Source organism: Phacochoerus africanus, chromosome 4 (genome assembly GCF_016906955.1).
Source record: "Phacochoerus africanus isolate WHEZ1 chromosome 4, ROS_Pafr_v1, whole genome shotgun sequence".
Lineage (NCBI taxonomy): Eukaryota > Metazoa > Chordata > Mammalia > Artiodactyla > Suidae > Phacochoerus > Phacochoerus africanus.
The window spans coordinates 91789642-91807060 of record NC_062547.1 but is presented as its reverse complement, the minus strand read 5'-3'; the positions used below and the strand labels follow the sequence as shown (position 1 = coordinate 91807060).

Here is a 17419-nt window from a genome sequence, read left to right as displayed (position 1 = left end):
ATACAGGAATGCATTACGTTAATTGTAATGAAAAAGAGGAAAAATGAAAACCTAACAGGTAGACACAGAGTTGTTCTGTGCTCTAGAACCCCTAAAGGTGAATCACGTTTAATTCAACAACCAAAGGAACTTGACTAAAGACATTGTGTATGATTGTAGCCACTGTAGTTCCTTCTAAGTCCAAAAAAGTTTCATGAAAGAGAATCCACATTGGGTCTGCTCTTTTTCTATCAGCATTTTATTTGTTGTCTTCTCTTCTTAGTATCGTTCTAACGAAAATTAGGGAAAGACTCCTAAATGCTTTCTTTCCATTACAGGCTTTTCTTTAAACATTAAATTAAGTGGATAATGATTCAAAGTCATCTTCAGCAGTCACTTTATTCAAATTAAAGGGCAAAAACAGAGTAGGAAGAGATAGGGAGAAATTTCAAAACATACACTCCACCTAATAGGAAGAAATGCCCACACTATTTATGTATATAAGCACCTTGCTTAGAATGGGCAAACACCAATTGCTGAAAGCTATACACTTTTCCACTCTTTTTATCATAAACACTTGATGTATTCTATCCACCACATTGTTTAATCAGGGACAGAGTATCTAGATTATATGGTTCCAAACTGTGTGAGGGAGTATAAAGGCTAACACTGAAAAATAACTAGCATACTAGGTCAATTTGCAGGTTTGGGGAAAATAACATCCAATAAATTAAATCAGTATGGCTTACTTCATTTATTTATGTATGCTTCACAGCTGCAGCATTCATACATGAACATTCAAAACTTTATAAAAGATTAAAATGGTTATATATACAAAATTTCTTTCTTTGAATGTGTGTTGTTGTTTTAACAATCCCCTTCCCTCCCGAGCCCTAGGTCTATATCCATTGGAAATGTGTTGTTCTGTAATCCTGCAGGTTAGTGTTACGAAAGCCATTAAAAAGGAGACCTGGTTGAGTTAATAATTAGCACTTTGACCCCTAAAAAAATGCTCCTGGTCATAGAAAAGTCCTCCATCCAGGCCTTTCTTGTAAGTGAAGAAAAAGGAATGCAGCAAAAAAGAGTTCCACATTGCAGTCTTTAGTTCCATTGGGATCCCATTAGCCAGGCTTCGGCATCACGTGGAAGCCAACTGCGCCTGTGTTGGAGACGGTGCAGAGACCTACTAAACTGTGTGTTTGTTAGTTGTCCAGGAAAAGCCATCCTAAGTCCTGCTGACAAAGAGCAAGTGAAACCATTTCCAGCCTAAACAAACTACGAAAAAAGCAGCCGAACCAATGATTAAAGACCTCTAAGGCTCCATAATCATCATTAAATATGCCGGAACTCAGTGTGACTTTTTATTTTATATACAGGATTAAAATCAACATTAAATCATCTTATTTACATTGCCATTGGTGCTGAAATGGAGCTTTTTAAATAGTACAGGAGGCTGGTTATACATTATAAAATGGTCTGCACTGGAGGCAAATAGAAAACTAAAGACATTAGATAGGCTGGAAATGGTTACTGTCTGCCCTCATGTGCTTTCATTTTTGTTTTCTTTGTTTTTGAATGCCAATACTTTCACTTAAAATGTTTTGGGAGCGCAGCAACCCAAAGTGACTGGACGGTGATCCAAAAATCCAAACCAACTGATAATACTTCTCGAGGTGATAGGAAAGGCACAGGAAGTTAGGACTTTGGCTGAAATGATGAAAACACATGTTCGCCATTTTTAGGGATCAGCGCCTTGACTCTTGCCACCTCCGACTCCAACGGTGATCATGTTTGGATGTGTTTATTGAATTGTCCTTTGCTGATGAGGAATTTTTAAAGTATTTCTTAGAATAAGTCCTTTGGTATGCGGATGCTACATGGAAGGAAAGAAAGAAAGAAAGAAAACACAACAATATTACTTGCTCCATACCCTAAACTACCAATACCATAGCCGTAAAATGAGGGTGTCTAGTGGTTGTTATAGCACGGTTGTCCATTCTTTCTAAAGGACCACTTACGGTTCAGGCAGGTAATTTTAGGCATAGCCCATCTTCCATTTCCTAGGCAACGGATAGTTGGAGGGTGGCGTTGAATGAAACCATCTTTGCAGTGATATCTAATCAGGGAGTTGATTTCATAACGAGGTTTCATCTTTCCAAAGGTCTTGGCATTTTCTACAACAGGGGGCTGGCCGCAAGCAACTAAAGGAAAGTAAATTGGGTTATTTCCAAATACTCTAAATATTTACATTAGTAAGAGTCACTCTTTTTACCTCTTTTCTTCTTTATGATACCCAATCAAGCACCTCCCTCAATCATTTAGATTAAGGCATTAAAAACTTTCAAGACAAAACTAAATATTGAGGCTCTGGGCCTAGTTTGAATCTCAGATTTTGTCACCTTGAAATGTATTGTTTTAGGGTCATACATTCATCTGTCCACTTGGAAGGGCCACTTTACTAAAAAATTTCCAAACTGAATGCCACCTGTCTCATACCATCATGTGGCCTGTTGGTATTATCTCCATCACCACTATCTCAATGTTTTTATTTATTATCCCCCTTCACTTCAAATAATAATAGTTTTGTAACAATTAACTATTACTGTCACCTCCCTGAAAAGACTTACAATCTATAATAATATCATAGCTTTAAAATATGGACTCCTCAGTATAAAGAAAATAACACCAGATTCAGCTATGTTTATTTGCTCTTTTCTGTCTTCTGTAAGGAGACAGGGAGCAAGTTGGGACATAGTACTCATGCCTCAATTTTGTAATTACCTCATACATATAAATTTCAGTGCTTGAGAAGGGTAAATGAAGGTAAATCTTGGAATATATAACTATCATTCTTAACCTACAGTAAAAATTTTGAATGCCAACAAACTTAGCAACGGTAGAAAAAATAAAAAGGAAATAGCAGTAAAAGAGGCTTTACAATTTTGAAATTCAAGAAGCTGAGAAAATTGATTCAACTGAACTTATATTAATTTGCAGTTTTAATCAGCATCTAATTTCCCAAAATGACATTTCCTATCTATAATTTACTTTTAAGACTTCCATCCTAAGACCCACAAGAGCATGTCATATTGTCTCATGAAATAATGCAAATCTTTAATGGAAGAATGATTACCAGAAACCTTGGTACAAACATCCTAATATTAAAAGTTTGCAAATTTAAATTTATTTACATATCCAGAAGGCTGTTTGCAACGATATCCATTCGCAATGATAAATGTAGGTTTAACTTCAATATTTAGTTCCTTTAATTTACTTCCGCCTGACAAAACAGCTTGGAATGTCCTGACCCCATAGCAAACAAAACTTTCTTTAATTAAACACAATCCAAGCACATATTTTCATTCACATAAGAAACTGTCATTCAGAGAGATATAACCTAAAAAGAGATTATAAAGTCCTACTATTTATAACTAAGAAATCGGAAGTGTTTGTGCACGTATTTGATCTTTACAAATTCCTACATGATAAATTGAGACTTCTATAATAATATGTCATTTTCAATTAATAATCTATCCTATGTATACTGTTCAATGATAACCCAAATCTGGATATTTATACTTCTTTTATTATAATATGGAGTCTATACTAGACTCCATATTCTAACATGTATTGGATAGAATGAAATACAAGTGATACAGAAGGTTAAAAATGATCAACTAGATAACTTCTGATACTTGATTCTGACAAAGTAAAAGGTGTCTTTAAATTTGAGAGGAAAACAGTGTACAAATTTCTTTTAAAACTATTTATAAATGAAGACTTATAATAAAGTTAAAATATTCAGGGAGTGTGGTATTGGAAAGGACAGGCAAAAAGACCAGAAATACATCCACATATATATGCTTCATATTTGACGGAAGCAACAAGGCAGAGCAGTAGGGAAAAGGTAATTTTTTCACTTGGACAATTGGGTATTCATATGGGAAAAAAACTATACTTGGTTCCCTACCTCAGACAATCCATGGTAGATCAATTCCAGATGGTTTAAACATATAATTACAAGAGACAAAACTATAAAACATTTAGAAAACACCATAAGATATCTTTCTGACTTTAGGATAGGTCAAGATTTCTTAAGACAAAAAAGGTTTAAACCATAAAGGAAAATCAACAAAATGAAGAACTCTGTTCATCAAAAAAAAGCCATAGGGTAAAGATAAGCCACAAACTGGGAGTAGATATTTGCAGTATATTAATTGTCAAGGGAGTAGTAACCAGGACATTAAAAAAAAAAAAAAAAAACCCTATGAATCAATATGCAAAAGAGAAGAAATCAATTTTTTTTTTCTATTTCTTGGGCCGTTCCCATGGCATATGGAGATTCCCAGGCTAGGGGTTGAATCGGAGCCGTAGCCACCGGCCTACGCCAGAGCCACAGCAACGTGGAATCCGAGCCGTGTCTGCAACCTACACCACAGCTCACGGCAACGCCGGATCGTTAACCCACTGAGCAAGGGCAGGGACCGAACCCGCAACCTCATGGTTCCTAGTCAGATTCGTTAACCACTGCGCCACGACAGGAACTCCAGGAATCAATTTTTAAATTTTTAGAAACAGGCAATAGACATGAACAGAAACTTTACAAAAGAAAAGCCATAAATATATGAAAAGATACCCAGGGAAATATAGCCAAGAAAATGAAAATTAAATCACAAGAGATAACATTTTATACCCACCAGATTGGCAAAAATTTCAAAGTCCGATAATATCAAATGCTGGAGAAGATGTGGTGTACAGGACCTCTCACATTGCTGGTGGGAGTACAAACTGGTACAACCACTTTGGAAAATAATTGGCATTTTCTAATAAATTTGATGGTACGTATATCCTATGACTCAGCACTTTACTCCTGGAAAAACACCCTATAGAAGCTTGCAAACATCTACCACAAATAAGTTCAAGAATATTCATAGAAACATTGCTTATAATAGCAAAAACACTGAATATAACCCAAATGTCCACTGGCAGGAGAACTGAAAATAAGACGTTGCACAGTCATACACTGTAATACCACAGAGCAGCAAAAATGAAGACATACAGCTACATGCATCAACATGGATACATCTCACAAACATAATGCTGAACAAAAAAAAAAAAAAAAAAGCAAGGCACAATACAAACAGTATGATTCTACCTGAAGTTCAAAAATATGCAAAACTAAACCATTTGTTTATAGAAACAAGCATATGTGATAATGCTAAAGGGAAAAGTAAAGGCATTAAGTCATTATCTATGGCTGGAACTGGGAAGGAAATAGATGGGATTGGAAAGAACTTCCAGGATGCCCCAAAGATGTGTAATTAGTATGCTTTGAGGTGTTTTTTCTTTTTCTCTGGCTATGCCCATGGCATGTGAAAGTGTTGGGGGGCCAGGGATTCAACCTGCACCATAGTGGCAACCTGAGCCATAGCAGCCATAACTGGATCCTCAACCCACTGTGTCACAGGAAAAGTCCAAGGTGTTCTTTTTTTTTTTTTTAAATTGTCTTTTGTATATAATATAACACTTCTTTGCAAGTATTTAATTAAAACTACATAGGTCTATAACTTTAAAAATGTCTAAAATGTCTGAAATGTTATCTTTTATAAACATTTATAGACGTTTATAAAATTCATAAAATTCTCCATAGTTCTGATTAACAAAGAATAAGACAGTAAGGAGATAAAATATATGAATTGTTTTGTTTTGCTTTTTCTCCTTTAATGAGGTAGAGTAATGTTCTATAAACCTCTTCACTGGGGAATGCCAAGCATGATGCTTCTTTTGTGAATCCTTTCTAGCTATAGGGCAGTGGTTCTCAACTTGGCACAATTTTTCTCCTTTCCCTCCTTCCCCAGGGATAGCTGGCAATAGATGGAGATATGGATCATTATCCCAGAGCAAAGGAGGAGGATGTGGAGTAGAGAAGAATGCTACTGGCATTCGGTGCATAGAGGGCAGAGATGAGGCTAAACATTGTGCAACGCACAAGACAGCCCCCCACGGCTAAGAATTATCTGAGCCACAATGTCACTAGTGCTGATATTGAGAAACACTGATATAGGAAAAAATAACACATGAAATTTAAGAATGTTTGGATCACAAAATGAAAAGCATGACTCCAGGGAACACGTGGAGATCTAAGAAGGCAAACATGACATTTGGATAAAGACAAACAGTTCATTAAAGCCTTCTTACACTAGAAACAGGGAAAACAGCAAATAACTTGATTTGCTATTTTCACAAGTTCCATCACATAAATGCTGAAGTAATGTACATAGTGGGGAAAGCTGCTCATATAGAAAGGCTATTCAGAATAAATTCTACTTTAGAGAAGAGAATAGCAGAGTAGACACGGATAACAGCTGAGTTTCATCTGAGATTTGTGTGTGTATCTTAGTGTTCTCTTTCATTTGATACTTTCACAATGGTGTTTAAGTCTTTCCTAAAATATCTATAGAGTGTTTTTAGTTTTATTATTTTTATACTCAAAAATAAGCCAAATGGATTTTGTATTTTGCATTTGTACTTGGTAATCTTATCTGAGGTGGCTAAAGTCTGGGCCTAGAGGTTAACTATTCATGTTTTAACACCATTATCAATTGCAAACAGGTTTAAAAAATTTATGGAATTCTATTTTTTTTAAGGAAGAGTTATACACAGTCTGCCTTAGGATAGAAACATAGTGGTCAATAAACATTTTTTAAAATCAGCTTTCTTAATTTTATCTGTTTAATGTCAACTAAGCATTCTCCTAATTATAGAACTTAACATAAATATTTTTATTTTATCACATCTTAAAGGTATTCAACCATAGATATAGGAATGGCATTTTTGTTCTATGGTTTATGAGCATAGTTTGAGCTTCTAAGGGAATGATAGAAAAACTCAAATGCCTGTAAGATCAGGAGCTTAACCAAAAAGGAAGGAAGGTCTGGATAAAGACTGCAATGATCTGGAGACCACAGTTCCCACTAGGGGAGGGCAGTGGTTTTCAGCTGCAAGAGTTCAAACCACAGATAAATTTGAACATGTGCCAAATGGTACCAGGTGTTGTCGTTGTTAAGGTAAAAAAAATACAAATTATTTTATGATATATCCCAATTTTTTAATGTTGAATACTGCTTTTTTTAACACGCTACCCATCAAAACAAAGAAGTGCATAGGCCCTGGGGCCGGCAGTTGTTTTTCTTAAAAACACTGCCAGGTAGTTTTTCTACATAAACACTACATTGTTACCTTAAGCACTTGAAACCTAAGGTGAAAACATTACTGAAACTTTTCAATTATATTGAAAAAGTAAACTATTCCAGGGCAATCAGGACATCCAGCTTATGTCCTAAAGAACGATATTTATTCCTCCTAAATATACTTGATAATTGAAATGCAGGATAAGTATACATTATTAATGGGGTAATCATTACCTGTTCCTTTCTTGCAGGTGTAGGTGAGATGGTAATTGCAGGGAACATCATTCCACTGGCCATTCTCATGCCATATGATCACAACGCAGTCTTCTCCAGAAGAAAAGAAGCTGTCTGGCTGGTTGGGCCTCCAGTTCTCATATTGCTATAAAAATGGAGGGAGAAGATAACTATTGACAGTCAAAGAGAAGCATACTATAAGAGCGACAGCAATATCACATCACGATTGAATGAGAATGGACTCAACAATTTCTGTTGAACCATCTAGCTGAAATGATTTTGGTGGGAAAAAAAAGATTTTTATACTCTTAGTGGAAAAACACATGTATCTGAAAGTCTCTTTTCAATGAGTAATGTAATTTTGTCCCCTTTGGCAATGAGATAAATCTGAAGAATTTTGTGCTAGTTATCCTAGATTTCTAAATGTGTAATCAATGCTCCGTTTAAGAAATTTAACCATGTCATTACTATTAAGAGCATTAATGGCAGTAAACCTAGAGAAAAAAACATCACCTCATCATTCTATTATGTTTTCTTCCAGCCCTTACATGCATGTATAACTTTATGTAATTGTGATTATAGTGCAGTAAAATGTTTTTTTTACATTTTTACCACTATAAAGTTCATTTCTTTCCCTTAACTAATTAACCATTTTCATCCAAATTCATTGTTACATGACATATATATTGTTATATTTGCCACATTTATTTTTTTGTATTTACCCAATACACCTCTACCTGTCATTTTATATTCAAACTTTCTGAGTAATTCTGTTTTAGATGTGATTCTTACGTGCATCATCCAATTGTGTTTTGCTTTGTGCTCTAATCTGGAAGTTGTTTTCTCTTAATAGGAATATTTACCACATTTATGCATATTAATATACAAGATAATGCTTTTAAAAATATATCTTACTATAAGTACCTATTTGCTTTCCTTTCTGCAATGTACGTTCAGAAAATTTGAAGGCATTTTTTGATCTGTTGTTCTTCTACTGGTTACCTTTCTATCTGTATTGTTAGATGATGCTTAATGATTCCGCAGATTGAGTAGTGATACGTAACCAGAAATAGCTTTGCCTTCCATCGCAATAACATATGTCTTTTATTTAGCACCTATAATGGATAGAGCCTTCTTCTAAGTACTTGGTATGCATTATCTTCTACAAGAATCCAGCAAAATTGGGGGTAACTTGGACCTTAGAAAGCTTAAACATCCAGCATTTTAGGTTTACATTCAATTTTTTGTTACCTCAGCATTCCAGTTGTGGCACAGCAGAAAGGAATCTGACTAGGAACCATGAGGGTATGGGTTCGATCCCTGGTCTCACTCAGTCGGTTAAGGATCTGGCATTGCCATGAGCTGCAGGTGTGGGTGGCAGATGTGGCTCAGATCCTGCATTGTGGCTGTGTGGCTGTGGCGTAGGCCAGCATCTATAGCTTGGATTTGACCCCAGACCCTGGGAACTTCCATATGTTGCAGGTGGGGCCCTGAAAAGCAAAAAAAAAAAAAAAAAAATTCTAAGACCTACTCAAAAGTAATAAACTTTAGTGAGATAAAAATAATACTGGCTTACAATAAGACAACAGTTTCCTAGCCTTTTGTCCCTTAACTAGAATGTCAAATGGAACACGTTTGTTCAGTGTCTTTCTGTCTCAACTTGACTATCACTTTCTCAATACACTTTGCCTACTGTCATATTTTATAGCACGTCTAATGCCGTTTAGACTGGTGGAGACAATCTGCCTTCCTATGGAGGAAATACAGATTCATATTTATGTGACAATGGCAAATGTGACTCTCTCTTCTGGGCCTACGGTTCTGTTAGTCTTTCATTTCAAATTAAATTTAAAATAAGTCTGTGGCTGAAACAAGGAGTTAAGAAGTTCATTTGACAATGACGAAGTTAGAAGAAATACTGTATATAAAACAATGGTTAACTGTCATTAAGGCAATTGTTCCCAATTCAGAACATGCCCTGCTAGTTACTGCCAAAGCATCATAGCTATTTTTATGTCTTTTAAAAATATATAAAAATATACCAGAGAACGGCTCTAATTTTTCTATCTTCTCAGAAAAAGATGTGGACCTCAAAACTTGAAAATAGAGTAAAAACCTAGCTCTTTGATAATTTGTGAGAAGACCTAAACTGTGAAAACCTCAAGATTAAGACACCTCTTACTTTTCTTCCCTTTTTTCTTTTTAGGGCCACACCCACAGCAGAGGGAAGTTCCCAAGCTAGGCATCGAATTGGTGCTGCAGCTGCTGGCCTACCCCACAGCCACAGGAATGCCAGATCCAAGCCGAATCTGAGACCTACACCACCGCTCATGGGCAACGCTGGATCCTTTACTCACCGAGTGAGGCCAGGAATTAAACCCACAGTCTCATGGATCCTAGTTGGGTTTGTTAACTGCTGAGCCACGATGGGAATTCCAAGACCTTGTACTTTTCCTTCAATTTTTTGCTTAGCTTTGCTTTACAATACATCTAAATCATGCCAAAGTTAATATAGGAGACAAGAGACCCCTGCTATGTAAGAAGTTTTTGAAAAGTGACAGAATTACAAAGAACCAAGAGAAGCTTAATAAAGATTTTTTTCCTAAAACACAGAATTAAGAGTGTTTTTATTTCTCTGGTGGAAATTCAGAAATTATTTGGATTTAAACCCAACTGCAGTAGCCTGAATGGTACCATGGAGTTACCCGCTAGATGGCCCTGAGAAGATGCTCACCAAAGCACTCTGCCTGGAAGGTCTTCCTGTGACCAGGAAGTGACATTTGATCTGACCTGGGTTTCTTTTCTTTTTCTTTTCTTTTTTTTTCTTTTTTTCTTTTTAGGATCGCACCACAGCATATGCAAGTTCCCAGGCTAGGGGTCAAATCAGAGCTATAGCTGCCGGCCTATGCCACAGCCACGACAACATGGGATTCAAGCCGTGTCTGTGACCTACACCAGAGTTCACGGCAATGCCAGATCTTCGACCCACTGAGTGAGGCCTGGGATTGAACCTGCATCCTCATGGATACTAGTCGGATTTGTTTCGGCTGTGCCACAACAGGAACTCCCTGACCTGGGTTTCTAATTATTTCTTTATTTTCCTTTTCTTTTCTTACTACCCTTTCCTTATCATCTCTCACCCTCCACCCACCAAGCCTTTTTTTTTTTTTCTTTTTGCTACTCTCCCTTAACAAGATAACAGAAAATGAAATGGAGTGACAATGCAGTGACAAAAGTCACCGTCAGCCTGCTGCTATATAACTAAGCTCTCTTTAACAGATGAATTAAAGTAGGATAAAAATAAAAATCAAATTAAAATAATAAACAAAAGAATAAGATTTCCTTAAAACTAACAAAGATCTACATGTAATATGTTTTACGGCAAAAGATTGCAGAGTTCCTCATAACTTAATTTGGATTTTGGAGCTCAATACTTTTCAGCTTGCTTTCTTTCTTTTCTTTCTTTCTTTCTTTCTTTCTTTCTTTCTTTCTTTCTTTCTTTCTTTCTTTCTTTCTTTCTTTCTTTCTTTCTTTCTTTTTGGTCTTTTTAGGGCTGCGCTTGCAGCATATGGAGGTTCCCAGGCTAGGGGTCAAATCAGAGCTGTAGCTGCTGGCCTAAACCACAGCAACACCAGATCTAAGCCAAATCTGTGACCTACACTACAGCTCATAGCAACACCAGATCCTTAACCCACTGATCGAGGCCAGGGACAGAACCTGCATCCTCATGGATGCTAGTCAGATTCGTTGCTTCTGAGCCATGAAGGGAACTCTGCAGCTTACTTTCTAACTAACCTCTTCCAGGAAACCAGTAAATGTTCTCAAAAGTGAAAAACTTTCCAGCCTCCCAAAGCCATGGGTAAACTATGCAAAGCCCCTCTTTCCTTGTCCCTACCATACTGCCTATCTCTCTTTGCCTTAGTTTTCTTCATAACATGTACTATCTTCTAATATCCTATACATTTTACTTATTGTATTTTATCTCCTTAGTAGAGTATAAGCTCATGTAGAACAGGGATTTTTGGCTTCTTTTGTTTACTCCTGTATCCTCAGTGCCAGCAGCTATGCCTGGCACATGCTGGTGTTGGTTAATATATAATGTGCTACTTAGAAATAACTAACCACAGAATGTGCTGCCTTCTTTCCCATCTACACCTGCCCCGATCAAGGACGTTGTTTGCTGCTAGCAAACAGTAAGCAAGACAGTCACAAAGTCAGCAGAAGTAAATAACCGTCCTGGAAAACAGCTGACAATACATATTAAGAGCCTTGAAAAGTTCCAGCCCTTGGGAGTTCCCATTGTAGCTCAGCATAGGTCATTGGCAATGAGCCTGACTGGTGTCCACAAGGACTTGGGTTCGATCCCTCGTCTCCCTCAGTGGGTTAGGGATCCAGCATTGCTGTGAGCTATGGTGTAGATTGCTGATGTGACTCGGATCTGGAATTACTTACTGTGGCTGTGGAGTGGGCCGGCAGCTGTAGCTCCAATTTGACCCCTGGCCTGGGAGCTTCCACATCCGCAGATATGGCCCTAAAACAACAAACAAACAAACAAACAAAAAAAAGACAAAAAAAAGTTCCAGCCCTTGGACCTCGTAATTCCACTTCTACAAAATGCTATCTTAAAAAATAATCAGAGACGTGAACAATAGTTTATCTAAAAGATTGCTTATACCAGCTGTGTGAAAAATCAATAAACATAGGTTCAATAAATTATAGTATGGCCAAAGCAAATATTATAACCATTAGATATTGTGTCTTTGAAGACTACATAAGGAGATGGGAAATACTAAAAGAAGTGTTCAGTTAAAATAAAAAGCAAAGAACTAAAAATGTGCAATAATCCAAATTTTATACATACTCTCAGATGCAGCTCTCTGGGGGGGGGGCACATGTGCACGAGTGTGTGTATGCAAAAGACCCAAAGGAAATGAAGTAAAAGGTCATAAAGCTTATATCTGCATGATAGGAGGCTAAGGTATTGTTTTTTTCTATATATTCTTACACATTTTCCAACTTCCCTAGAGTAAGCATGAATTATTTTTCTAATCAGTAAAAATGAACATTATAAAATGATCTATGGAGCAATCAGAAAAAACTGACTGGTTTCTGAGCTAACACTTTTCTAACCTAACCTCAACAAGCATCACTTCAAGGCACCAAAGTCCCTTGATCGCCATGTATTTTGCAGCTGACATTTCCTCCTGCTCTGAACAATAACCATCTCATTTTCGCACTGAAATGAGATTCTGATTCCATGCCACCAAAGTAATTCTCAGGCCTTAAGCTGCCCAGACTCAGACCTCTGGTAAAAGATTTAATTGTTTTGGGTGGGAATTGCATTTGGCTCGCAACAGTGATTTAAAACCTGTGTTCTGTGTTGTTGCTTGGCAGAACTGTGGCTTAAATGGTGCAGGACCAAATTTTAGGTCTGTGGTTTTTACAAGAATGTCTGATACCCACAGGCATGTCACACTATGACCTCATATCTGATTGCTCCATTGTGCAGATTTATTTTGGCCAGGGTGCTTTGATTTTGCTCCATGTTACTGCCAAACTGACTTAGCAAAGGAAACTCCAGTTTTCTGAACAACGTTCTTTGTTTCCTCCTGGATTCTTTACAGCCTTATTTAATATCACTTGCAGGGGAAAAGAGAAGAAAGAAATAAATCACTGATTTTAGGTTTAATAATGTATTTTTTTTTCACCAAAATTAAATGTTAGGAAAAGGTCTCTCCTTAGGAAATCAATTCTGAGTTATAAGAATGTAATAGAGCCTCTCTCACATGGATGGGGTCTCACCCACACAGAAACGTAGATTCTTGGCACAAGCAGAGAAAAACTCCCCCCTCTCATCCGGATTTTTTTTTTCTTCTCCTCACTGGGATTATAAGCAAACATCCTGGGTGATTGAGCCCAGAGCCACCCTCTTCGAGGGCTAGATGGGCAAACTAAAAATTATTCCAAAAAGGCAGCATGGCTTGGGGAGAATTCATTTTAACACCATTGGCAAAAATAAATGCTAATCAGACCTCAGCCTGTTTATCTGGGTCTCAGACGCTCATCTCCCCCATTCCAAACCTTGAACTCTTGTTTCTTCCATAGACCAGAATTCAATCAATTCTGAAAAGAAATTTGTGTCTGAAAAGAAAGCCTTAAGTTATTTGTATTTTTGTTCTCTTCTGATGGCGGAGAAAGCTACGACATAAAAGTCAAACAGGTGATGCAGAGGAAAGCCAGCCCAGATTGTAAACTTTTCTGCATGTTCTATAACAAAATTGCATTTTATTCAGAGGTAATTATTTCATAACTAGTATGAACTCTTTAATACTGTACATTTTATGAAAAAGTTACTTTTACAGTTCTAATTAATGATTAACTCTCTATATCTATAAAAAAAAGTGCCCCAAAGACAACCTTTTCAATTAAATTGGATTTATTAACTTTTCAGTTACTGTTTTCTGTTTCTCTCCATCTCTCTACCCCCACTCCACCACCACTCAGATTCAAGCAAGTTAGCTGCCAAAAGCATAAAATGATTCTAAAATCCCTGGCCAAAATCCAACAGCTGAGTACTATTCTTGCAAATGAAAATTGTCTCCACAAACTAGAGAATTTGTTTTGAACTAATTCTAATACTGAGAGGACAAACTCAGGGCGGGTTGAAATTATTCATCACAATCTATCAAACTTTGCAAATGCTTAGATTATTTTGTTCCAAATAATCTGTATGTTATTGTCAAAAGTTTATTTCTGTCTTGCATTAACATAAAAGTAGGGTGTTATCCTGCAGGTCTTTGAAGCACAGAGGACTCCACTGCCTGCCAACATTCTCCACTCTCAGAGTGACCTCAACTTAGCTTTAAGAGGGATTCCACTGAGTTTTCTCAGGCAGGATGGCTGAGGAGTTATCTTCCCCTTCCCAGCTCTTTACAAGTCTCCAACTTGATTCAATCAACACACCCAGTGTGATAAAGTATGTGTGTGTTCCGGGCATGGGGTGGGGTCTCTGCTTTTGAAAGTTATCAGCAACCTACAGAAGTCAGACAGGGTTTACATCCTTTCAAGGTGACTCTCTGCTTATATGGTGTCTGGGAGTCCTGACTGTCATTCAGAGATACCAGATGATCTTTTATCATTAAAATACACAACACCATGATCAGTGGCCCAAATCTCAGCAGATAACTAGCATCGGGGAGCAGGAATAAACTAAACTGAGGATAAAACTTTCCTGGTGGAGAGATAGATTACTATCTTTTTTCTAAGGTTAAAAAAAGCATTATTTCATAGACTCAGACATAGAAAACAAACCTATGGCTAGTTACTGAGGCAGAGGGGATAAATTAGAAGTTTGAGATTAAAAGATACACACTACTACATATAAAATAGATAAATAGAAAAGACCTACTGTACAGTATAGGGGATTACATTCAATATCTTGGAACAACCTATAATGGAAAAGAATCTAAAAAAAGAACAAATTCAGTATAACTGAATCGCTTTGCTATACACCTGAAACATAACATTATAAATAAACTATCCTTCCATTTAAAAAAGCAATATTTCAGAAAGACACAAGATTTAGAAATAAACCAGGTGCTCTGCTTTGCTTTGCTTTACAAAAGGGGTTTATTGGTTCAGCTACGAGCACTGCTTTCAGTTCAAGAAAGGAAACAGGATCATCTAGCATTAGTTAGTAACTGCTGTAATAGTCACATCCCAGCTGGTCCTTTACATGATACATATATAAGAAGATGGATTTATGAGAAAATATGCAAGCAGCTGGGTGGTGAAAAGGAAAGGCTGGAGCAAGGAAGGTTCTTGAGCAGTAGAATGACTTACCTTTATGCCTGCATGCACCATTCCAACCTAGTATTTTTTTTTTCCACCTCAAGATACTTTTTGTCTTTTATTGTAAGATTTTTTTATATTATAGTTGATTTACAATGTTCTGTCAATTTCTGCTGTACAGCAAAGTCACCTAGTCACATACATTCTTTTTCTCACATTATCCTCAGTCATATTCCACCAGAAGTGACTAGACAGGGTTCCCTGTGCTGTATAGCAGATCTCATTGCTTATCTACTCCAAATGCAATAGTTTGCATTGACTAACCCCAAACTCACAGTCCATCCCACTCCCTCCCGCTTTTTTTTTTTGTCTTTAAAAGATAATGTTGATTCAAAAATCAAAACTCTGAAGATAATAGGGTCAAGCTCCAATCTCCGGCAGAGAAAGAATTCCCAGAACGTGAAAGAGTCTTTTTCGTAAATCTCCTTTATCAGCATCTTTAAAACGAAGACATTTTCAAAGCAACTGGCCTTATCAAAACTTAGTTGATAACCAGCCCTTCTCTGAAATATTTGCCCCATTTCAAATTCTTTTCATTGAGATCTTCCGATTTCTTAACTTCATCAAGTAACTACAAAGAATAATCAGTGGGCACTAACTAGTTCTCCTGAAGAATTCTCTTTAGAATTTTTTAGTTTCTCTTCCTCTCTCTTGAAAACAGAATATTCACACAGTCAATACAATTAAAGGTCAATTTTTTGTAGGACCTAAGTTTGAGATTTTCTCTCTCTCTTTCTCTCTCTCACACACACACACTCACACACCCACCTACAAACAGTATTTCTTGGCACCAGGGAAAGGTATCGTTAAGAACTTCAGGAATGCCCCTATTCACACCGACCTGTGGTAGACAGGTTTCCACCATGCATACAATTGAGGAGATCCCAAATGGTTAAATGGTTACTAGAATAAAAAACAGCAGACCTCTTGAGCTGGGGAAACTGGGCTGCCCACTGGACAAACTTGAGAGCTCATCTGACAATTTTTACACAGTAGCCAGCCACGGGGTACAGTTAACTCTGTGCCTGAGAGAAATGCACTAATTATTTCCTATTGTGGCTCCTCAAAGTCTCTCATGTACATCTGAAACTACAAATCTTGACTCTCTATCTGCCCAGAGCCTATTCTACCACTGACACACCCACAGATTTACCTGGAGTTTTTCAACTTAGATTGAATTACCTTTTATTCTTGAATATTCACTATAATTTAGTTTGTCTTATATGGCCAGTTAAAGCCTCTATGTTTTAGAATTTTTATGGGTTTTGCCAAGAATGTTTAAACAATTAAACACATACACATTCCATTGATAAAAACTGTTCTTGATATTTGTTCAGCAAAGCCATTCTATGACATAATATATTATTGTAATTGTTGGGAGAATTTATCAAGGTTTCAAGCTATAATTTGGAGGTTTTTTTCCATGAACAGTCCAATCACTGTCCTCTACCCCCCAAGCAATGTTAATTTAATTCACTAGAAAAAAATTTTTCATAAGAAAACCAAAAATATCATCTAGGTCTACATGCCAAGGGAACTGGCCAAGGAAAACTCTCTGCTGCTATTATTGTGTATAAAGTGAAGATACGGAAAAGACTGGCCCTAATATTTGCCTCAGTTGCTAGGATTTTACTAAGCATGTGACGCCATGCGTTAGCTTCATGCTACATTTGAAAAATCATCTCATTTCACATTTAACTTTCAAGTTCACAACATAATTCAATTCATACTAGAATATTAGAACCCAAAGTGATAGGAACCCAATTCACAGAATATTTTTCCTGCAAAGACCTTAAGTGGAGTTCTGGGAATATGAAGTTTTGAAATACAAAAATACTATATGGCAACTAGGTGGCGCTATCCACCCATCTTTATATTTTCAATGACCAACTAAGTCCCTGTTAACAGAATTCAGAATACCCCCCAAACCATGATTAGGTACTCCATATAGAGAAAAAAAAAAAGAAGGAAAAAAAAAAGAGAGAAAAAAAGATTAAAGGATTATTTGTGATGTGTCCTTTTGGTTTTGTGAGGAAAAGTAAAGAGAGAACACTTGGCTAAAAGATGGACCTCAGCTAAACAGTATTTACCAATCTCATTACATTCTACTCTGTTACAGGCCAATGTAGCTATAATCTGAATTTTCTACTTGACTAAAACATTCA

At 36.8% G+C, this 17419-nt stretch overlaps 1 protein-coding gene across 3 annotated transcripts in view; it reads right to left on the bottom strand.

The window, feature by feature from the left end:
* Nucleotides 1–359: 359 nt before the first annotated feature.
* Nucleotides 360–17419, bottom strand: part of VCAN (versican) — a 110991-nt gene continuing 93931 nt past the window's right edge. For all 3 annotated transcript variants that reach the window (XM_047778229.1, XM_047778230.1, XM_047778231.1), the window contains 3 exons: nt 7404–7548; nt 1998–2180; nt 360–1852 (listed from right to left, as the gene is read on the bottom strand). In XM_047778229.1, coding sequence (XP_047634185.1) covers nt 1725–1852; nt 1998–2180; nt 7404–7548 — 456 coding nt within the window. In that variant the 3' untranslated portion in view covers nt 360–1724. The remainder of the gene's footprint in view (nt 1853–1997; nt 2181–7403; nt 7549–17419) is intronic.